At 59.3% G+C, this 20,828-nt stretch overlaps 2 protein-coding genes across 3 annotated transcripts; both read left to right on the forward strand.

Moving 5' to 3' along the window:
* DPP3 (dipeptidyl peptidase 3) lies at positions 1–11,066 on the forward strand. Of its 2 annotated transcripts, none has more exons than XM_020968272.2 (18): positions 1–61; positions 1,516–1,790; positions 1,994–2,083; positions 2,280–2,417; positions 4,267–4,341; positions 4,441–4,534; positions 5,268–5,398; positions 5,479–5,609; positions 5,692–5,750; positions 6,193–6,387; positions 6,830–6,942; positions 7,019–7,111; positions 7,725–7,787; positions 7,948–8,072; positions 8,168–8,288; positions 8,748–8,927; positions 9,508–9,670; positions 10,497–11,066. In XM_020968272.2, the coding sequence occupies exons 2-18, from the start codon at positions 1,521–1,523 to the stop codon at positions 10,667–10,669; spliced, it is 2,214 nt and encodes a 737-aa protein (XP_020823931.1). In that variant the 5' UTR covers positions 1–61; positions 1,516–1,520; the 3' UTR covers positions 10,670–11,066. The 2 variants fall into 2 exon arrangements, with proteins under 2 accessions (XP_020823931.1, XP_078004711.1); XM_078148585.1 differs by lacking the exon at positions 1–61 and adding an exon at positions 546–775.
* A 1,097-nt stretch (positions 11,067–12,163) lies between these two features.
* Positions 12,164–20,583, forward strand: BBS1 (Bardet-Biedl syndrome 1). The gene is given in 18 exon segments (XM_020968318.2): positions 12,164–12,329; positions 13,080–13,156; positions 13,305–13,339; positions 14,033–14,305; positions 15,144–15,190; positions 15,279–15,317; positions 16,044–16,116; positions 16,207–16,338; positions 16,460–16,566; positions 16,751–16,871; positions 17,022–17,126; positions 17,128–17,181; positions 17,319–17,388; positions 17,522–17,680; positions 17,919–18,052; positions 19,137–19,271; positions 19,463–19,549; positions 19,732–20,583. Coding segments are annotated over 18 exon segments (1,809 nt in total). The 5' UTR covers positions 12,164–12,255; the 3' UTR covers positions 19,819–20,583.
* Positions 20,584–20,828: the final 245 nt, after the last annotated feature.

Consider the following 20,828-nt stretch of genomic DNA (forward strand, 5'->3'; position numbering starts at 1 on the left):
GAATGGGCAGCCGGAAGCAGGAAGTGAGTGAGAGAGTGAGACAGAGAAGCAGCTGGTGCAGGTGAGGGCGCCCCGTGGGGGGCTGAGGGCGGGGCGGGGGGAGAGGGTGCGGAGGGGGGTGCTAGGGACCCCCCTCGGACCCCAGCCAGGATCTCCTAGCCCTGGAAGGGCCCCGATCGGAACGGAGCCGGGGGCGCCCCGTGTGGCGACAGGTGACAAAAAATGCAACCGCCCCGGGCACTTGCAGGAGCCCCGCCCCCACTCCCCACCCAGGGAAACTGAGGCCCAGGGGCAGGGCTAGGACTTGAGCCTAGCGGGTCCCTCCAAGTCACTGTATGTACCAGGGCATCGGGAAAGAAGGAATCTTGAGAGCTTCAGAGAGGGCAGTGATTCGATTGGCGAGCGTCTATCAAGCGCCAACTGTGTGCCCGGCCTGCCTACCATCCGATGAATGGAATAGTCTCTGCCCTCAGGGAGTTTACAGTCAACAGTTTACAGGGGAGGGGTGGGATGTGGACAAGAAGGGAGGGGGATCAGAGGAGGAAGGGACGGGGCTTTAAGGTCCCTCCATTTCTTGGCCAATCAGCCTACCGTGGGGGCTGCACGCAGGGCCCATGCCAGACCCCGGGGAAGACGCTGGAGGCTTTGCCCTCCTGGCGCCAACATTCTGGTCAGAAGTGAAAGGTTCGCCTACTGGCGGGGGAGATCAGGATGGCTTCCCCCATCTTACAGAGGACAACGTGGGCTTGGAGACTGTAGAGCCCAGTAAGGAGAAGTGAGTCTGGCTCAGGGAGTGGGAGGGGGAATCTCAGGGCAGACTGGAGGATAGCCAGGAGGCCTTGGCTCCCCCCCTCTACAGGACAAATGGCCTCTCACCCCAGGGGTCACGTCCTGGGTCTGACAGGGAGGGGGCCCCACCACAGGATAGTCCAGCCCCTATCCCAAAGGAGCCCCTGTTACAACCACAACATGAGAGTGGCCACCTGCGTGCAGCGCCTGCCTTGAGGTTTGCAAAGTGCATTACAGCCCCCCCCACCCCCCAGGGGATGTTATCCCCTTTTACAGATGAAGAAACTGAGGCAGCTGGCAGTTCCGTGACTTGCCAGGTGTCACACAACATTCCTGACAAGTGGCCTCCCCAGGCACCTCGGTCCACTAATTCTGAGGCAGTTTTTCCTCACGTTCGACCAAAATTCATGTCCTTGGAACTTTCCTACATAGACATGTCCCCATGTGTACCACTCCCTCCTCATGCGTGCAGTACCTCCCCTCCTCTGGCTCCTGGAATCCCTTGTTCCCTTCAAGGCTAAGCCTTCTTACCCTTCGCATCATGTTGTATGTGATTTATGTGGACGTGAACGCAGGCGTATGTGTGTGTGTGTGTGTGTGTGTGTGTGTGTGCTCGCGCGCGTGCCCATTCTCCAGAATGGTCTCTGGCCTCACAGGGCCTGGCCCAGAGCAGACCCCTAATGAATGCTTTGCTGACTCATTTCTGTCCCCTCCTCACTTTGGCAGCCACGATGGCAGACCCCCAGTACATCCTCCCCAATGACATTGGTGTGGCCAGCCTCGACTGCCGCGAAGCCTTTGGACTGCTGTCCCCTATGGAGCGGCTCTACGCGCACCATTTGTCCCGGGCCGCTTGGTACGGGGGTCTGGTTGTGTTACTTCAGACTTCTCCCGAGGCCCCCCACATCTACACTCTCCTCAGCCGCCTCTTCCGTGCCCAGGATCCCGAGCAGCTCAAAGAGTGTGCCCTGAAGGAGGGTTTCACAGAGGATGAATATCAGGTGTGTCCTATGGCTTAGTCACCCCAGACCCTGAGTCCTTGCCGTCCCCCCCACATACACACGCGCACGCACACACGCACACACGCAGCCCTGCCTTCCTCTAAAGCACTGGAGGCCTAGGGGTGCTCTGGGCTGACCACCACAGCCCGAGTGGACCCCGCACTCCTGGCCCTCGTCTCTGACCTGCTTCCCTGCCCCCTCAGGCTTTCCTGGTCTATGCCGCAGGGATCTATGCCAACATGGGGAACTACAAGTCTTTTGGGGACACCAAGTTCATCCCCAATTTGCCCAAGGTGAGGCAGGAAGTGGAGAGGGACAGAGGGGCTGATGGGAGCTATCTGGGGCTCATGGTGTTACTTGGGGGCCAGAGGAGGGGAAGACGGGGGGCAGATTGGGAGATACCCAGTCCTGGCTTCTGGGACGTGACTGTGAGCGTGCAGGCCTGAATCTGAGCCCCTTTCTTCCCCCACCCCACCCCCTTCGGTGCAGGAGAAGCTGGAACGATTAGTGTTGGGGAGCCAGGCCGCCCGAGAGCATCCAGAAGAGATTGGGGGGCTCTGGCAGGTCTGTGGGAACCTCATGTTCTCTCTGGAGCCCCAGCAGCGCCATCTGGGCCTGGGAAGTGAGGTGAGAGCCTGGGACTGGAGAGACGCCATTGGACTGAGAGCCAGCAGGCCTGGGTTCATGCCTGTGTGTGTGTGTTTGCGCTCGTGCGTGTGCATGTATGCATGTGTGTGTACGTGTGCACACGTGCGTGTCTACCAGAGAGGCAGTGTCTAGCTAGCACGAGACATCACAATGCGGTGGGAGAGCTGAGGATGGCAGTCCAGCCGTGGTCTCCATCTCTGGCAGAAGAGGGGGGTGGGCGAGGTCAGGGGCACCCTCTGGCTTGTGTCCTGGACCATTGGGGGGAGCCTGGGGGCCCCCCTCAGTGTCTCCTCAGTGCTCACATTGATCATCAGAGGAAATGCTTGCTTTCTCTAGAGGTGAGTGAGAACAAAGATGTTGAGTGTTTGTGGGGTCCAGGTTCAGGTCTCCTGGACCAGATGGTCTCCAGGGTCCAGAACTCCAGAATTCTCACTACTTCTATGGGACAGTGGGACGGGACGGGACGGGAGGCCAGCAGGGGATGCCTTCCTTCCTTCCTGAAACCTTCTGTGGGTGGGAGCCAATGGGGGAGGGGGTGAGAATGAGGATGTACAGGGCGGGGTCCATGAGCAGGACCAGAGGACCAGGGGAACTGGAGAATTGGGTCGAAGAAGGCCAGGCTTGGAGAGGAAAGCGGCCACAGCTCCAGGGTCACTGAATGGGACTTGGAAAGAGGAGGATCTGAGTTCAAATCTTGCCTCTGACATTAGATGCATGACTGTGGGCAAAACCCTTAACTTGCAGAGCCTCATTTTCCTCGTCTGTCTCCAGTCCTCTGAAGCTGGGGGCGTCAGGAAGGCTCAGATATAAGAGGTGGTGTTTGAGGTGCGCTCTGAAGGGAAGTGGGAATTCTGGGTGATGGGGTGAAGGAGACCCTTCCCAGGCCCGGGGGACAAAGGCACAGAGGTGGGAGACGGAGGGTTTCGAGTAAGGGGTTCCAGGGCCAGTTTGGCCAGAATGGTGAGAGCATGAAGGGCAGTGCCAGGCTGGGAAGGGCCTTTGCCCCATCACACCCACTCTCTACAGTCCTGCCAAACTGAACTCATCCCGCCCCTGCTCACGCCACCTGTCCACCACACCCGGAACATCTCTCCTCACGTGCCTTTGCCTGGGGACAGTCCGGGGCCCGCCCCCTCCACGATCCTCCCTGAGCTCATTGTAGGGTATTTGAGGGTGGGGCTGGGCACCCCTGACTCCCAGGTCAAACTTTGGAGGGTTATTGTGAGGCCCGAGGCCTTCCGTGCCCTTCAATCCCCTGGAATGTCAGCGCCACAATCACTGAGGGCCCCTGGGGAGCCCCTGCCTGTGGCTCACGGCAGCTGTGGGCGCCTGGGCAGGCACCTCCCCCTTGGAGCGCCTATGCTGCTCCTGACGTGGGCAAGGCCCAGATGGGGCTGGTGCCACTGCAGCGTTTTGGATAAAGCGGGGGAGCGTGATCAGACCTGTACTTTAGGAAGATCGCTTTCCCATTTCCCCCAGTGTCTCATCACAGCAGGATGGGGGGCCTGGGCTCTCTACCACGTTCATCTCTAGCCTCCGTATCTTTGCCTGGGCTGGTCCCCTTCCTCCCTAGTTTCCTTCAAAGCTCAGCTGAGGTGCTCCCTCCTACAGGATGCCGTTTCTGATCCCCCAGGTTGTTGACCCTCCTCAAACGACCTTCTGTTTCCTTGCCTGTGCCCCTGTACCCCCCCCCCCCCGGCAGAGTGTTAGCTCCTCCTGGGCAGGGACGTTTTCTTGTCCTTGGGGCTGCAGCACCTAACATGGCCTCTCAGCTATAGGAGGCCCTTCATAGGAATTGCTGTTGATGACGGGCTTTCTTCCCCAACAGGGTACCACCACATATTTCTCTGAGAATTGTACCTTGGAAGATGCCAAGCTGGCCCAGAGCTTCTTGGATTCCCAGGTGGGAGGCCTGGGAGGGCGGATGCCCAGACTGTGGGTGTGGGTACGTGGGGGCCTCTTCCTCCCTCTCTGCAGACGCTCACCTCCTGCTGTCTTCCAGAATCTCAGTGCCTACAACACAAGGCTGTTCAAGGGGACGGACGCAGACGGGAAGCCGTGCTTTGAGGTGCGCCTGGCCTCTATCCTCCGAGAAGGTGAGCCGAGAGGCAGCCTAGGGCATGGGGCGGGGCTCTGGGAAGCTGGCCCTTGGAGCAGAGACTGCTTCGTCTTGGCCTGGGAGTTCAGGCCCAAGAGTAATGGGGGGTGTTGCCAAGAGGAGGATGGAGGCCCAGGGCTGGGCTGGCCCAGCAGGGAAGGGGCTGCCTGGGGGTGCCCCTGCCCACCTTCCCAGCTTTCTTCCATGTGATTACCCCTTTCATTCTGTAGTCTGGCCCGGCTGGTATTCCCCACATACAGTTGACCCTTCATCTCCTACCGCCTTTCCTTTGCCCTGGCTGTCAAGCAGCCCCCTCAGCAGGAGGCCTCTCCCAGTCCCTTCCCCCGCGGGCTGGTGCCTCCCCCTAAGATTACCGTGCACTTGTGTACTGTGGGCTCAGAATGTCCACGTGAATATGCTTGCACTTCCTCCCCTAGTAGAAAGTCAGCCCCTTGAGGACAGGCCTGTTTTGATTTTATCCCTGTGTCCTGAACACTAACGGGTGAAAAAGCGCTCAATATATCCCAAGCCCGGTGCTGACGGTTCACCAGCTTCCTGCCTCCGGTCTCTTGCCCCTCGCCTCACCGAGCCCCCTGGGCTTCTCCAGTCACCCTTCTGGGAAGGGGGGTGTCCCTGGGTTCCCTGCGAGCTCCATGAGGGCAGGGACCTAGTACCAGCCCTGCACCCAGTAGGTGCTTTATTCCTATTTGCTGTCTTCCTGTTCCCCATAGAGATCACCCCAGACTCAGACATGGTGCCGAAGCTGAAGAGCTACGACTTTGAGGGCTGCCGGTTCCAGGTGACCCGGGGAGATTACTCGCCCCTCCTCCAGAAGGTGGTGGAGCACCTGGAAAAGGCCAAGGTAGAGTCCCGTTGGGGCGGGAGGGGGTGAGGCAGCTCCCAGGAGACGGGCGGGACCCCTCTTGCCTTGTTCCCCAACAGGCCTACGCAGCCAACAGCCACCAGGAGCAGATGCTGAGCCAGTACGTCGAGAGCTTCACGGAGGGCTCCATTGAGGCCCACAAGAAGGGCTCTAGACACTGGATTCAGGACAAGGGCCCCATCGTGGAGAGGTGAGAGGGCCATGGGTCCCTGGACTCCCCGGCACCCATCCTGCCCGCCCCACGGGCTCCATCACTGCCCTTCTCTCCCCAGCTACATTGGCTTCATCGAGAGTTACCGAGACCCCTTCGGCTCCCGGGGAGAGTTTGAAGGTATCTTCTGTACCAGGAATGGGGTCCTAAGCTCAGAGGTCTAGAGCCGGGGGGTCCTTTGGGCCACCCTGCCGACAAGTGTCCCAGACCAGGCACCGGGCCCCTCGCTGAGCACCAGGGACACAAAGGAAGGCTGAAGCATGTCCTGTCCTCAGGGAGCTCTCAGTCCATTTGGGGAGGGGGGTGCTGGCAAACCCCTCTCATAGTGGTAGGCACTGAGGGGGTCATCCTGGGGCCACAGGGTCAGCTCAGGCCTTGGGAATGGGAGCTTTCCTGAGTCAGCCAGGCCCTGCCTCCAGGATGAGCACTCTTCCTGCTCTGCCCCTCACCTACCCCACTGAGGGCCCCTTATCCATCCCAGGGAGCACAGCTGCCTGGACAGTGGGCTGGTGAGGGAGTGGTGAGGGGCAGGGCTTCCAGCCCTCCCTTCCTGGGCCCTCAGGGTTTGTCGCTGTGGTGAACAAGTCCATGAGTGCCAAGTTTGAGTGCCTGGTGGAGAGCGCTGAGCAGCTGCTGAAAGAGCTGCCCTGGCCCCCGGCTTTTGAGAAGGACAGATTCCTCACCCCCGACTTCACCTCCCTCGATGTCCTCACCTTTGCGGGCTCCGGGATCCCTGCTGGCATCAACATCCCCAACTGTGAGTAATCCCCTGGGGAGGACGTCCCTCCCTGGCATCGCTGGCCCCCGGAGAAGGGGAGCCCTGGGGGGAGGGGAGGCGTGGGGACACAGGAAACCTAGGGGAGGAGCAGGGGGCACCAAAGCCCCGGGCCTGTTCCTGGCTCTGATGCCCACCTGGTGGGACCCTGCCTGGGCCAGCTGCTTGAGCTCTGGGCCTCTGCTTCCTGGGCTGGCACTCTCAGTCTGTGCCTTTGCGTCCCCCGTACCTAGAGCCTTGTGTTGCTCTATGACCTTTTCTTGCTGTGCTCCCAGCCCCCCACTTGCTCCCGAGCTCAGGGACTGCCCTGCCTTCACCTTTGTTCCCCCAGCACCTGTCCCACAGTTGGTGCTCCCCCCCTCCCCCTCTCCTCCCACTTCCCTTCTCTTCCCCTCTCCCCATCCCGAGCTGCTGCCTTCTCTAGATGATGATCTCCGGCAGCAGGAGGGCTTCAAGAACGTGTCTCTGGGCAACGTGCTGGCCGTGGCCTACACCACCCAGCGCGAAAAGCTCACCTTCCTAGAAGAAGAGGACAAGGTGAGGGAGGGTGGCCATGGGGGGCAGGGCAGGGAGTGGGGGGGGCACTGGGGGACCTGACCCTCCGCCTCTGTAGGACCTCTACATCCGCTGGAAAGGGCCATCCTTTGAGGTCCAGGTGGGGCTGCATGAGCTGCTGGGCCATGGTAGCGGGAAGCTCTTTATACAGGTGAGGAGCTGGTGCCTTGGGCCGGAGCAGACAACCCTGGGCACTCAGGGGGTCAGGGGTGTCATGTATGTGGGTACTCCCTCCACAAGTGCAGTAGCAGGCCATCTCCCCCTTCTTATTTTGTGTGATTTCCTGTCCTGTAAACCCCAAGACAGGTCGTGTCTGATGTCCCAGGGGGTTCAGCCCCCAAAGGTTAGCCACCCAATGATTTTGCCTGTGAGGGTGAGCCAGGGAAAAGCCACAATGGCCCTCTGTCCCACCTGCTTCCCTTGTGCCTCTGTGGTGAAGGTGGTGGAGAGGCAGGAGATCAGGTCACAAGTGCCTAGAAAAAGGCAGAGTCTGGAAAAGTCATGAGAGATGGAGGTGGGGGGCTACAACAGGTTAGGAGTGTCGCGTACAGTCTTTGGGCTTGCTGGCTCTGCTTAGCTGTTTTTGTTTGTTTCAAGGGAGGATGAGTGTGACAGAAAAACCAAAATTTCACAATAGAACTTATTTAGGAAAAAGGGAGGGAGTGGAAGGCACCCAGAGCCTGTCCTGCAGGCCTTGGATTTGGGACACAGGACATCCCTGGGTGTGGGGATCCCCCCCTTCTGTTCAATGGCTTTTCCTGCAGGATGAGAAAGGAGCTTTCAACTTTGACCAGAATACTGTGACCAACCCAGAAACGGGGGAGCAGGTGAGAGCCAGGCAGTGGGGAGGGTGATAGGAGAGGGGTTACCTGGAGACCCGAGGGAAGAGGATGTTGGGGAATCGTGCAGGGAAATCAGAGAGGGGGGAGCAGCTGGGCAGGGTTGCCAGGTAACCAGCTGCCTGCGCCATCCCTTGCCCCACACCAGATCAGGAACTGGTACCGGAGTGGAGAGACATGGGACAGCAGATTCAGTACCATCGCGTCCAGTTACGAGGAGTGCCGGGCTGAGAGCGTGGGGCTCTATCTCTGTCTCCACCCACGTGTCCTGGAGTAAGGATAAGCTGGAGCAGGCCTGGAAGGGACATGGGCCAGAGGCAGGGCCAGGGGGCTCTGGGAACCCCTAAGCCCTCACACGCTTCCCCCAGGATCTTTGGGCTAGACGGTCCTGAGGCTGAGGACGTGGTGTATGTGAACTGGCTGAACATGGTGCGCGCGGGGCTGCTCGGCCTAGAATTCTACACCCCAGAAACATCCAGCTGGAGACAGGTAGGGAGGGCTGTGAATGTGTGTGTGTGGTAAGGTGTGTATTGTATGTGCGTGTAAGAGTGAGTGTGTATGGTGGGGTGTTAGTGTAAATGTGTTCATCGGAGTGTGTGTATTGTGGGGCATGTAAATATGTGTGAATGTGTGGGCAGGTGTGGTGGGAATCGGGACACGATGGCTTTAGACCAGGCCAACACCTGGGAATATGGGCGATGGGTGGCCCTGAGGGGTGGGGGGAAGGAGGGTGGGCATGCGTGAGAACCATTGGTCCGGGGCCGTGGCCGCCTCATTGAGCTCCCCGCCTGAGGCTGCCCACATGCTCTACCCCTCCGTGGTCTCAGCCACCCCTCTACCCCATCTGTTCCTGCCCCTTGTGGCCCAGGCTGATGGAGAGAAGGTGGGGGAGAAGAGGAGAGAGTGGGCCCCTTGTCAGAGGCCTGAACAGAATCCTCGTTGCTGCAGGCGCACATGCAGGCCCGCTTTGTGATCCTGAGGGTCCTGCTGGAAGCCGGGCAGGGACTGGTCACAGTCGTCCCCACCACTGGCTCCGACGGGCGCCCAGATGCCCGGGTCCGTCTGGATCGGCACAAGATCCACTCAGTTGGCAAGCCTGCCCTGGAGCGGTTCCTGCGGCGCCTCCAGGTAAGCAAAGGCCCTCTCTGCTCTCTGCACATCTGTGTCCCCCTTCTCTTCCATTCTCTTCCCTCCTCTCTGCTCTTTGCCCATCACCTAATCCTTGAGCCAGAGGCCCCCAGAAGGGAGGAGAAGGCGCCAGCCTGAGCCGCGTGGCCGGGCTGACTTGGGCCCCCGATGCAGAGGGTCTGCTCCCTCCAAGCCTTCTCAGGCTTTCTTCAGATACGGGTCACCATCTCATCTCCCTCTTTCACACCTTTACCCAGGCTGTCCCCTTAGCCTGGAATGCCCTCCCTCCTCCCCTTTGCCCCTCAGAATCCCCAGGATTGGCTCAAGCTCTGCCTAGCTGCCAGGGGCCTCCCCCCCAGTCACCTGGCATCTGTTTTGTGGTACGGACAGTGTTGTCTTGTGTTCCCAGCACTTCCCACAGTGCCTGGTACAGGTTGGTGCTTAATAAATGCTCATTGCTGGATTGATGGGAGAATTGAAAAGGCCTCTTTGGAGACTCACTCCCCTAATCTGCACCTCAGTTTCCTCATTTGTAAACTGAGGCCAGATGATCCCTGATACCTTCCCCTCCCTTGCCCAGGTGCTGAAATCAACAGGAGATGTGGCCGCTGGGCGGGCGCTGTACCAGGGGTACTCCGCCGTCACTGATGCTGCCCCTGAAAACTTCCTTGCCCTCCGGGAGACAGTGCTGTTGCGGAAGGAGGCCCGCAAGCTTATTGTGCAGCCCAATACGTGCCTCGAAGGTAGCCCCCCCCCTTCCTGACTCCCCAAAGTTCAGGCTCTGCCCCAGGTCGCGAATGTCAGGTGCCTGAGGCCCAGGTGGGCTACCAGGGGTTAGTATTTGGAGCATGACTTCTTGGGCTACAGAGCCCAGAGGGTTGGGGGTGCTGGACACCAAGGTCAGGGGAACAGCTGGGCAATGGCTTGTGTAGAACCCCGGGGTTATTGAGTGCTTGGTAACTTTGGATGGAGGGAGAGAGGGAGGTGTGGATGCCTGGATGGGTGGACACTCCTCTGGAGCCTTCCCCGAGGACGGCCGTGCTAGAGGAGGTGCCCGCTGGGCTGGCCAAGGCCAATGCCATTGCCCTTCTGCAGGGGCCCCCAAGGCCTGTATAGATGGAGCCCACACAGGAGAATCCCCTTCCTCTGGTGCCATCCCATGGCCCCTCGATTGTAGACACTGCCCTTCCCCCACAAGTGATGGCCCACTGCCACCCTCCTTGCTTAAGCTGATGCCGACGGGCACATGCCCGGGGTTATAGTCCAGAAGCACCTGCCCACAGGGTTCACAGGCCGATAGAACAAGAGCCGAGGGGACCCGGGAGGCCACCTGTCCTTCCACCAATCCGGAAGCTGAGGCCCGGACAGCCGATGGAGTCGGGTTTGCCCAGGGTCACACAGCTAGCCAGTATCCCAGTGAGGATTTGAACCCAAGGCTTCCTGTCAGGTCCAGGACCCTTTCTGCTCTATGTCAGGAGGAAGGCATGGGTGTCCTGCTCCTGAGGCTTCGTGGGGCTGGGTGCGAGGCAGCGGTCTGTGCTCCACTGAGGGCCTCTGCTCTTTCCATAGGCTCCCAGGTGCAGCTCCGTGAGTATGATGCCTCGGCCGCCGGCCTTATCCGCTCCTTCGTGGAACGCTTCCCTGAGGATGGGCCCAAGCTCGAGGAGCTGCTCACTGGGCTGGCCAAGGCTGATGCCCACTTCTGGAGGGGCCCCAAAGAAGTCCCGGCCCTCCAGGCCTGAAGAAGATCCTAAGCAGCTCTCCTCACTTGAGCCCCTCCCCACCCCCCTCCCTCCCTCTTTCCCTCTCTCGGTTGGGGTTTGAGGAGGGACGTGGGCTGGGCCTCCTGCCCCGAATATCAAGTTTGTGCCCAGCGGCAGGGCGGGGGTGGCTGCAGAGCTGACAGCCATCCATTACCCCCTCCGTCTCCACGTGAGGATCAGCCAGAGCGGCCCGTGATGGTGGCCAGTACATCTTGGACGCTCAGTAGCTGTCCAGGGACCCTGGGCCAGATCCCTTCTCTCAGAGCCAGTTTCCTCTTCTGTTCAGGGATGGTTCCACCCTGCCTACCTGCCTACCTCTCACAGGGTTGTTGTGAGGAAAGTGGTTTATAACCTTTAAAGAGCTTTTGAAACGGGGGCACTGACAGTCCAGCTTCCTTTCCCCCATATATGGGCCTTGGGGGCCACAGCATCCTGTGGTTTGAGGCAGGGGGGCCACGGCATCCTGTGGTTTGGGGCAGGGGGGCCACGGTATCCTGTAGTTTGGGCCCTGGGGGCCATGGCATCCTGTGGTTGGGGGGGGGGACACGGGATGCCTCCAAGTGTAACCAGTGATTCTTAAGGGGGGTGGGGGAAGCACAGGACTTTGAGATGGCAGGGACTTTGGGATGTCGAAGATGGAATGTCAGAACTGGAAGGTCAAGTCACTGAGCATTTATTAAGCACCTGCTCTGTGCCAGGCACTGTGCTCAGATCCAGAGATACAGAGAAAGGCAAAGGACAGTCCCTGCCCTCAAGGAGCTCCCAGTCTATCAGGGGAGACAGCAGGCCATCGAGTACATACAGACAAGCTGTGTCCAGGAGAAACGAGATAATCAACAGCAGGAAGGCTCTGGGATTAAAGGGGAATCAGGAAAGGCGTCTGGGGGAGAAATTTTAGCCGAGAAGTGAAGGAGGCTGGGAGATGACCATGAGGAGGTGGGCAATTCCAAGCGTGGGGAATACTTGCTCATAAAACTTCCCGGAGCTGGGAGCTGGAGTCTCCTGAAGATGGCCAGGAAGCCAGTGTAACTGCACAGAAAACTGGGAGGAAGGGAGTCCATCTGGTGTGGAGACTAGAAAGGGGGGCCGGCTAAGGCTAAGCAAAGGGTTGACCTTGGATCCTAGAGGGCACAGCTGAGAAGGGCCTAAGGCTTAGAACGTAGGACGGCGGAGCTGAGAGGGGCCTAAGGCTTAGAACACAGGATGTCAGAGCTGAGGAAGGCCGTGAACCTAGAGCACGGAATGGCGTGCAGAACCGAGACGTAGTACTTGCATGGTCGGCGCTCACAGGATGGTTAAGAGCCGCCTTCAAACACGGAGACACCTCACGGAGCCCAGGACGCAGACCACCTGTCAAGCGCCCAAGAAAACAATTTCTGCGCTAAACAAAACGCTCAGGAGGAGTGGCCTGGAGAAGGCTGGCGCAGGCGCGTTCCTGGCGGGCCAGGCGGCTCTGCGGCTGCGCAGAGCGGTCTAAGTAGTTCCGCCCGGAACCTTGGTGCTTGGTGCCCGGAACCTGGCGCCGACGGACTGCTTAGGGTGGGCGCCGGGGCGGGACGGGGAGGATGCGCCCGTTGTCCGGGGTTACGGTGGATAAGATGGCGGCGAGCGGGGACTGTGCGGGCGGCCGCAGCGAGAGGTGACCCCCCCCCACCCTGACCGCCTGCCCCTGAACCCCGCCCCTCTGGCTGGGGGGGAGGAGCGACGGGCTCTCCCCTCCCCGGCCCCGCCCCCGCTTGATACCGTTAGATTCTGCGGGAGGGGAGGGGAAGGGAAGGGAGGGAGGCGGGCAGCGCGGGGCCAAGTCCCTCCGACGCTGGCTGGGGACTCAGTTTCCTCATCTGTCAAATGAGCTATGGAGTAGGAGCACGTCCCTCCCGGGGGTGCTGTGGGAATCAGTGCCGGCTTAGGACTGTTACATTGTAGCGACGTGAGCTGTTGGAGATGGGACCGGGGCGCCTAGAACATTAACAGCGTAGCCACGAGAACCCTCTACGTGCCAGAGGTGGAACGTGGGCCCCTAGAACGTTAGCAGTGTTGGTCAGAACACCAGAAGCAGGGCATTTGTTGGAGCCTTAGAAACTTAGAACGTTAGTGTGGAAAGTTCTAGGGCCAAAACGTAGAGCCGCAGAGGCTCTCTCAGAGGTCTCCTAACCCTAGTCTGCACTGCCCTTCACCCGTCCTCCACGTGATGAATCCCACCAGCTTCCTACCCCTTATTGGCTCTCTCCTTCCCAGCCATAAGTACACACTGCACCTTGGCCAGTCTCAGTCCCTACCTCTGCCTCCTCCCAGTGATGCTCCCCTACCACCCACCCACCCCACGTTTTGGGTTTAGGGTCCTTTCCCTCCCTGCCATGAGAACCCCTTCCATCCTTCCTCTCTCTAGTACTGAAGTCAATTCCAAATGGCTGGACGCCCATTATGACCCCATGGCTAACATCCACACTTTCTCTGCGTGCCTTGGTGAGTTTCTCTGTGCTTGCTTTAGGCAGCCCTGGGAAAGGGGGCAGAAGGGCACCCTAGCACGGCTCTGGGGCTTTGCCCTTCTCAGCCTGCCCGTGTGACATCTCTCCCCTCCCCCCATCCTTATGAGCCACTCTGTGTTTTCTAGCACTTGCGGACCTCCATGGGGATGGCGAGTACAAGGTGAGAGCTGTTGGGAGGGCCCAGCGCCCAGCCTCCAGCTTCCCGCTTGCTTAATATGCATCTGCCAGATGCGGGCATAGCCCCAGGCTCCTTGGAAGGCACTGAAGAAGCTGCCAGAACTTGAGGGGAATCAGGGCCCCGGCTGTAGACTGGCTTGTACAGAATCACTGGAATGGCAGAACTTTAGCGCAGGAAGGGAGCTCGGCAGTCATTTAGTCTAGGCCCTTCAGTTCCCAACAATGGAAGCTAGATTTGCCCCTGTCACAGCGGGGTGAACCTGGGTCACAGAATTGAGAACCGTTAGGCTCTGACCCTGCAGGGGTCATTGAATTTAGAGAAGCCAGGCCTTCTGACTTGCTCAGGGTTTCATGGGGCAGGGGACTGGAGGGGATTTCCTTAAGGACGATTCCCTCCCCTTGTGGGTAAAAAGTCCATTAAGCTCTGAAGCACACTTCCCTCCCCCCCCCATAGCACCTATTGGAGCCGCTGGGTCCGTGCAAAGCCTTGAAGGGGGCCTGAGTGAGTGAGTGAATGAAAAAGCATTGATCAAACCCTGTGCTAAGGAAATAGAGAAGTGAGCCAGCACCCGTCCTTAAGGGGCTCCCGCTGTGCCAGGGAGATAACACAGAGAGAAGGTTTCAGCTGCTGGGTGAGGTAGAAAGCATGTTTATTACTTGGCCCTTTTCCTCATAGCTGGTAGTGGGGGACCTGGGTCCTAACGGTCGGCAGCCTCGACTAAAGGTACTCAAGGGACCATCGGTGCTGACTGAGAGCCCACTGCCTGCCCTGCCATCGGCTGCCGCTGCTTTTCTCATGGAGCCCCATGAGCCTCGGACCCCAGCGTTGGCACTGGCCTCCGGCCCCTGTGTGTACGTCTACAAGAACCTTCGGCCCTACTTCAAATTCAGCTTGCCCCCCCTGCCTCCTAACCCCCTGGAGCAGGATCTCTGGAACCAAGCCAAGGAGGTGGGCACAGACAGGGGCAGCAGCTGGACTGGTGGTGCTGGTGGTGGAAGGGTGGCAGAGAAAGTCCAGAAGGAAATGAAAAAAGAAACATTATAGCTCTGGGCTGGAAAGGGAGCTGGGACTGATGGAGGGAGGGGATCCCAGCTCAGGTGCCCCTTGGCATCTGATTCCAAGCCTCATGCTAAGCCAACAACTGAAATAGTCCCTGCCCTCCAGGAGCTGATGGTGCGTGCACATGCATGTTTGTGCGTGTGTGCGCGTGCATGCGCCTATTGAGGGGGCATTTGTACCTGGGTATGACAGTAAGCATCAGAGGGGGCCCTCTGAAGCAGAGGCCAGAGCATCCTTTTCAGGTTTCTCTGTCCTAATAGCAGAGGTGCCCTCTTTCTCCCCTCCATCCACAGTGCTCTACTCCACAGCTGACTCTGGTTGCCTTGGTTTTTCTCACTTATGCTCACATGGCCCACCTTGTCCGGCAGCATAGCTGTCGAGGGGGGCATGGTAGGGGCTTGGTTTTGCCCCTTGGAGAGCTAAGGGACACCAGCCGGCCCTTAGCCCAGTTCTAGGGTGGAGGTGTTAGGAAAGGGGAGAAAGTTTGTGCATCTTGAGGGAAGTGAGGGCTTTGGATGGAAAAAGTGGAGTTACAGAGAGGGATGAGAGGAAGAGGGGCTGTAAAGGAGGAGGATAGGCTCCTGGATGGGGCAGGGCCATGGTCTGGGAAGGCCTGGGGTAGAGCAGGGTAGAGTGCTGCGGGACAGAAGGGCTGCATTGCACTGTGGGAGCTGGGCCGGCTGCTGAGAGATCGGCCCTGAGCCACGGAGTCTCCTCCCTTTGGCAGGACCGGATTGACCCTTTGACCCTTAAGGAGATGCTGGAGGGGATCAGGTGAGAAACATCTCCCTGGTGCTGTCTTTCTCTCTGCTCCCTGGTCTTTGTTCTTTTCCCACATGACTTGAGCATCCTCTCCTTACAGGGAGAAGGCTGAGGTGCCTCTGTCCTCGCAGTCCCTCAGGTGAGGCCCCTTCAGAGAGCCCACAACAAACCGTTGAAAAGCTCCTACTGTGTGCAAAGCCCTGGGGTCCATGCAGCTTTAATATCACAGAATTAGGGCACTGATGGGGACCTCAGTGACCATCCTGACCAGCCCAGTCCTGAAATGAATCCCCACTTTAATGCGTCCACTGGTGGCTGTCCCTCCTATGCTTGGAGACACCATGTGGTCCCCGCCTGCTTGGAGCTCAGCGCCTAGTGGGGGGAATAAGGCAGTGGCCCAGATGACCACGGGGAGTGTCGGGTAATGGAAAGAGGGCCACGCTCGCACTTGGCAGAGATCCGGGGTCCAGTTCCACCCCTACGCTAATCCCCTCACCAAAGCGCCGTGTCAGTGACGTGTTCTCCAACACCTGAGATCACGTGATAGAGACCATCAGAGATGCGCAGTGAAGCTCCTCGGGGGATCCGGAAAGGCTCCAGGTGGAGGGAGACCCCTCCCTGCACTCGGAGCAGTTTAAGCAAAGGCCTCTCTACTCCTTGGCCAGTTCTGGGACGTGTGCTCCCACCCTGGGGGCAGGAAAACAAGGCCAGGCAGCAGAGGGGAAGGGGGCTCCGAGGCCACCCAGGGAGGGCGTGGCCTTGATCTCCGAGGGGGGGAAGGGAGGGCGCCCGCTGCCTCACAGACCTCCAGAGGGGAGCATGGGCTCTGCAGAGCCAGCATAGCTGAGAGCTGCTTGATATGTAGGTTCTTGCACCTGGAGCTGGGAGAAATGGAAGCTTTTGTTGCTCAGCACAAGACTCAGCCCATCAAGCGGCAGGTATAGGTAGCCCCCCCCCCCTCCTCATGTCCCTCCCGACCTGGCCCTGCTCAGCCCTGGGCAGGTGACTGATGCTTCCTTGGCCACCAGACAGTCATCACGACAATGACCATCCTGAAGAAGAACCTGGCTGACGAAGATGCCGTGTCCTGCCTGGTGCTGGGGACCGAGAACCGGGAGCTCCTAGTGCTGGACCCCGAGGCTTTCACTGTCCTGACGAAGGTCAGCTGGGGGGGCTGGGCCGGGCCCTGTTGCCAGGAAGGGGACCGGGGTGGGGGAGGCTAGGAAGGGCATGGACAGACAGGACAGGAGCCGGGCAGGACCTTGGTGCCTTTCCATCCAGATGAACCTGCCCAGCGTCCCTGTGTTTCTGGAGGTGTCAGGGCAGTTTGACGTGGAATTCTGGCTCACGGCTGCCTGCCGGGACGGTAACATCTACATCCTGAGAAGGTGCCAGGGTTCAAATGGGAATCTGGGAATGCCAGGGCCTAGGAGCTGGTTCTGGGTCCCAGCGTGTGTCCCAGGAGGGGCAGGAGGGAGACTGAGAGCAAAGGTTGGACAAGAGACAGGAAGAAGCGTGGGAGTCGAGGGAGGGTCCTTCCGGCCCAGAAGTCTGATGTCTGTTTTTCCAAAGGGACTGCAAGCGCCCTAAATACTGCATCGAGCTGAACGCCCATCCTGTAGGGCTCGTCCGGATCCACAAGACCCTCGTGGTGGGCAGCACCCAGGACATGCTCCACAGTTTCACCCACAAGGTGCTGACCTCAGGGGCAAAGCTCACTGCTCGTACCCCTGAACATCCTCATGCCGTAACTTGTCTCCCTCCCCCCCGCCCCATGCCCACATTCTCCCCATCATCCCTGATCCCCAGCCTGAGGCTTTCTGACTCCCTGGCTCACTCACAGGGGAAGAAGCTGTGGACGGTGCCCATGCCAGCGCCCATCCTTACAATGAGTCTCCTGGAACAGCGTTCCCGGGGTCTGCAGGCCGTCATGGCAGGACTGGCCAATGGGGGAGATGCGCATCTACCGAGATAAGGCCCTTCTCAACATTATCCGCACTCCTGTGAGTCCTTGAAGTTTGGGGAGTGGGGGATCCCCTTTTGCTGTTGCCCCCTTCTGTGCCCCCAACCTGGGTTTTTCTCCTTATATCTCACATCTGCTATCTCCCCTACTCCTACTGTCCTTTGTGTCTTCCCCCAGGATGCAGTGACCAGCCTCTGCTTTGGCCGCTATGGACGAGAGGATAATACCCTTATCATGACGACTCGAGGTCAGGGGGAGAGCGACCTGGGAGCATGAGGTGGGGGGAAGGGGGTGAGCCCCGTAAAGCGACATTTCTAACCCTCAGATCTGGGCTGATGGGGGAAGGTCACTGCAGCTCTGGCCCTCTCCCTCTCCACTAGGTGGGGGCCTGGTTATCAAGATTCTGAAGCGAACAGCAGTATTTGGGGAAGGGGCTGGAGAGGCAGGTCCCCCCCCAGCCCAAGCCCTGAAGCTCAGCGTGCCTCGAAAGACCAGACTCTATGTGGACCAGACTTTGCGGGAGCGAGAGGCAGGCACCGGTGAGGCTCACGCAGGCATTTTAACCAGGTGTAGGTTTAGGGGAGTCGGGTGCAAGTCCAGCACTCTGCTGGCCCCCACCTGTCTGCCTTCTCCTGACTCCTCCCCTTTTCACCCTTTGCCCATATTCCCACAACCCTCTGGGTCCCATTCACACTCCTCCTAGAATCCCCCTGGAATGGCAGGCAGCCTTGGGCATCCGGATGCCACCCCATCCTCTGGTGCCTCTCCCTTCTGCAGCCATGCACCGAGCCTTCCAGATGGACCTCTACCTGCTCCGGCTGCGGGCAGCTCGCGCCTACGTGCAGGCTCTGGAGTCCAGCTTGAACCCTGTGTCCGCCACCCTCCGGGAGCCCCTCAAGCTACATGCTGTGGTGAACAAGGGAGGGGAAGGAGCTTGGGGGGTGGGCTCGAGGAGAAAGGTCAGTAAAGAATCAGAGCAGGGAGATCTAAGGGCCCCCCCCAAGTCTTCCCCAGCACTTCAGCCCCAAGTCAGGGAGAGGGGGCCCTGGGCCACTGGGCAGGTTTCCCCCAGTGAAGGACTCTGCTGTCTGTGAGCCAGGGCAGTTTGAGGGCTCCTGAAGTACACCCACCAAGACTTGTGGGAGCCACTGAGAGCTCTATCAGTGAAGGCACGCTTAAGGCTGAGGCAACTCGGTCCTAAGTAAGACGAAATGATGCTTAGGGAAGCTCCCAGGGCCCCAAGGAGCAGCTGGGGGCAGAGTGCACACTGAGAAATGCTGTGTGACCTTAAGACAGTTACATACCCTCTCTGAGCCTCTTCTGTAAAATGGGGAAAATCAAGTCTTCCCTGCCTACATTTCTAGGGCATGAGGATCAGACGGGAGAATCGGGTGAGGAGAGTATACTTGGTCATGAATAAAAATTAAAGCAGTAGATTAGTAGATAGAGGGCTGGCTTGGAAGTCAGATCACCACTAATCCGTCCTGGGTTTGTGACCCTGGGCAAGTCACTGAACTTCTGGGTGTGGTCCTAATCTTTAGTGGAGGGAGGTCCTAGAAACCCTACGTTCATCTGTGAGAAGTTTCTGGGGATCGTGACGGTGCTGGCAAGGGTATGGACAGAAATCTATGACATTCAGGTAGATGGAGAGCCTGCTGAGTGGGGCCACCCGGCCGGCGGCGAAGGGGGGCAGTGTCCAAAAGTGGGGGTGGGGTACAAGGACAGAGGGAGGGAAGTCATAAAGAAATCAGCTTGGGTTTTGCTCAAGGAAACACTTCTGGACACCAAGAGCTGCCTCTGGAGGCACTGAGCTCCTCGCCCAGTCCCTGGATGTCTTCAGGCAGGGTGGAGGTCAGCTTGTTGGGGGCATTGTGGGCGTGGCTCGAGGTCCAGATTGGATTCAATGGCCCCAATCAGGAAGAGGATGTGGGATGGTGGCAGAGGTGTCCCACTCGGCCTTCCAGACCCAGTTCTAAGGCTTTGTATCTCCCCCAGGTTCAGGGCCTGGGGCCCACCTTCAGGTTGATCCTTCATCTCCAGAACACCTCTGCTATCCGCCCTGCCTTGGGCCTGCTGGTCTCCTTCCTGTACAATGAGTCCCTCTACGCCCTGCCCCAGGCCTTCTTCAAGGTGGGAGCCTGACCCTCCCACGGGGGGGGGGGGGCCATGAGCCTCCTGACAATGGTTCCCTGCCCCTGCCTTCCTTCTCCAGAGCCCACGGGTGGCCTCCACCTCGAGTTCCCTTTTCTTATGCTTTTGTGAGCCTCTAAGGGCAATCCAAATGGGAGCTACCAGCATCCATAATCTGTCCCCCACCCCAGGTTCCCATGTTGGTACCCGGCCTCAGTTACCCCTTGGAGACCTTTGTGGAGTGTCTCAGTGATAAAGGCATCTCAGACGTCATCAAGGTGGGTCACCCCTGAGGCAGCGGGGACCTCTGCACTCGTCAGAGCAAGCAGAGCTCTGGGCATCGGGTCGTGGGTGGGTCCTAGGAGATGAGACACAGGGTCTCTGAAACGGTGGCTAACTCACCAGCTGCTCTGCCTCCCCTCCCACCTGACCTGAAAATGAGGGGGCTTCTCACCCCCAGGTGCTGGTGCTTCGTGAGGGCCAGAGCGCACCCCTGCTGAGCGCCCACATCAGCATGCCTGTGAGCGAGGGGCTGGTGGCTGCCTGAGCCAGGACTGGCCAAGAGCAAGCAGCAGCTGGGTGCCAACCTTCACGTAGAGGCAGGAAGTGGAGGCCAGCCCTGTGAGGGGGCTTTGGAGGCAGTGGGCAGAGCCTCCCAGCTTACCGCAGCTGCTCTCTGGGACTCCTCCTGGAAGCCACACCTCCCAGAACATCTTCCTCCTCCCCCTAAGGCCTGGCGGCAGGGCTGCTATCATTAAACAAGTTAGGACCCTCCGGGCAGCCTGGCCTCCTCCTCCTCTCTCAGGAGAGCAGCCTCATTAGGAGTCGGAGGCCCCTGGCCCATTTCCAGCTCTCCCTGCCTGTGGGTCCCTTCCCCATTCTGGCCCCCGAGGCCCCTTGCAGCTCCACACAGGTGACCCTGGGATGGCTCCCAAGGGCGCTGGGCCCCCCTGCCTACTGCAGGCGGAGCCTTGTTCCAGCCAAGCCCTATGAGGGAAGTAGAGACTGCAGCAGCAGCTTTTTCCTTAGCCTTGGCCTCAAATAGCAAGTGTTTAGTAAGCTCCTCTGTGTACCAGGCACAGTGCTAAGCACCAGCCCAAGTGAAGAGCCCTGGCTGGAAAGGCTCTGCACCCACCTGCCCACCACTCCTCAGGGATTGAGCCTGAATCAGGCCTCAGCTGAGGGGCCTCTCGTGGACAGAGGGGAGGGAGCAGGGCCCAGCACAGGCCGCCCCCCAGAGGTGAGCCTTCCTCCCTGGAAATATAGAGCTTTACACAGGTAGAATTCAATAAAGCCTTGGCATGCACCAGCAGACGAGGGCGTGTTCTTTGTGAGGGCAGCCGGAGCTCACAGTTGTGTGGTTCTGCGGGCTGCACTGACCCACCATTAATTCTGGGCTCACATCTCCAGGCAGCCAGGGGGCGCCACAGGGCACAGAGTGCTGGGTCTGAAGTCAGGAGGCCACCAGCTGCGTCCCTGGGCAAGTCAGTTAACCCCTCCCAGCCTCAGTTTCCCCATCTGTAAAATGGGGATACCCCCAGCTCCACGCTAGGATCA

Source organism: Phascolarctos cinereus, unplaced genomic scaffold, assembly GCF_003287225.1.
Source record: "Phascolarctos cinereus isolate Bilbo 61053 unplaced genomic scaffold, phaCin_HiC Scaffold_9;HRSCAF=440, whole genome shotgun sequence".
Taxonomy (NCBI): domain Eukaryota; kingdom Metazoa; phylum Chordata; class Mammalia; order Diprotodontia; family Phascolarctidae; genus Phascolarctos; species Phascolarctos cinereus.

Bases quoted from the DNA above. Each gene is read 5' to 3' on its own strand.
- DPP3 (XM_020968272.2), top strand. From the start codon at position 1,521: ATGGCAGACCCCCAGTACATCCTCCCCAATGACATTGGTGTGGCCAGC. The intron at 4,535-5,267 runs GTGAGCCGAGAG...TGTTCCCCATAG, and splicing joins GGCCTCTATCCTCCGAGAAG to AGATCACCCCAGACTCAGAC. The intron at 5,751-6,192 runs GTATCTTCTGTA...CTGGGCCCTCAG, and splicing joins CTCCCGGGGAGAGTTTGAAG to GGTTTGTCGCTGTGGTGAAC.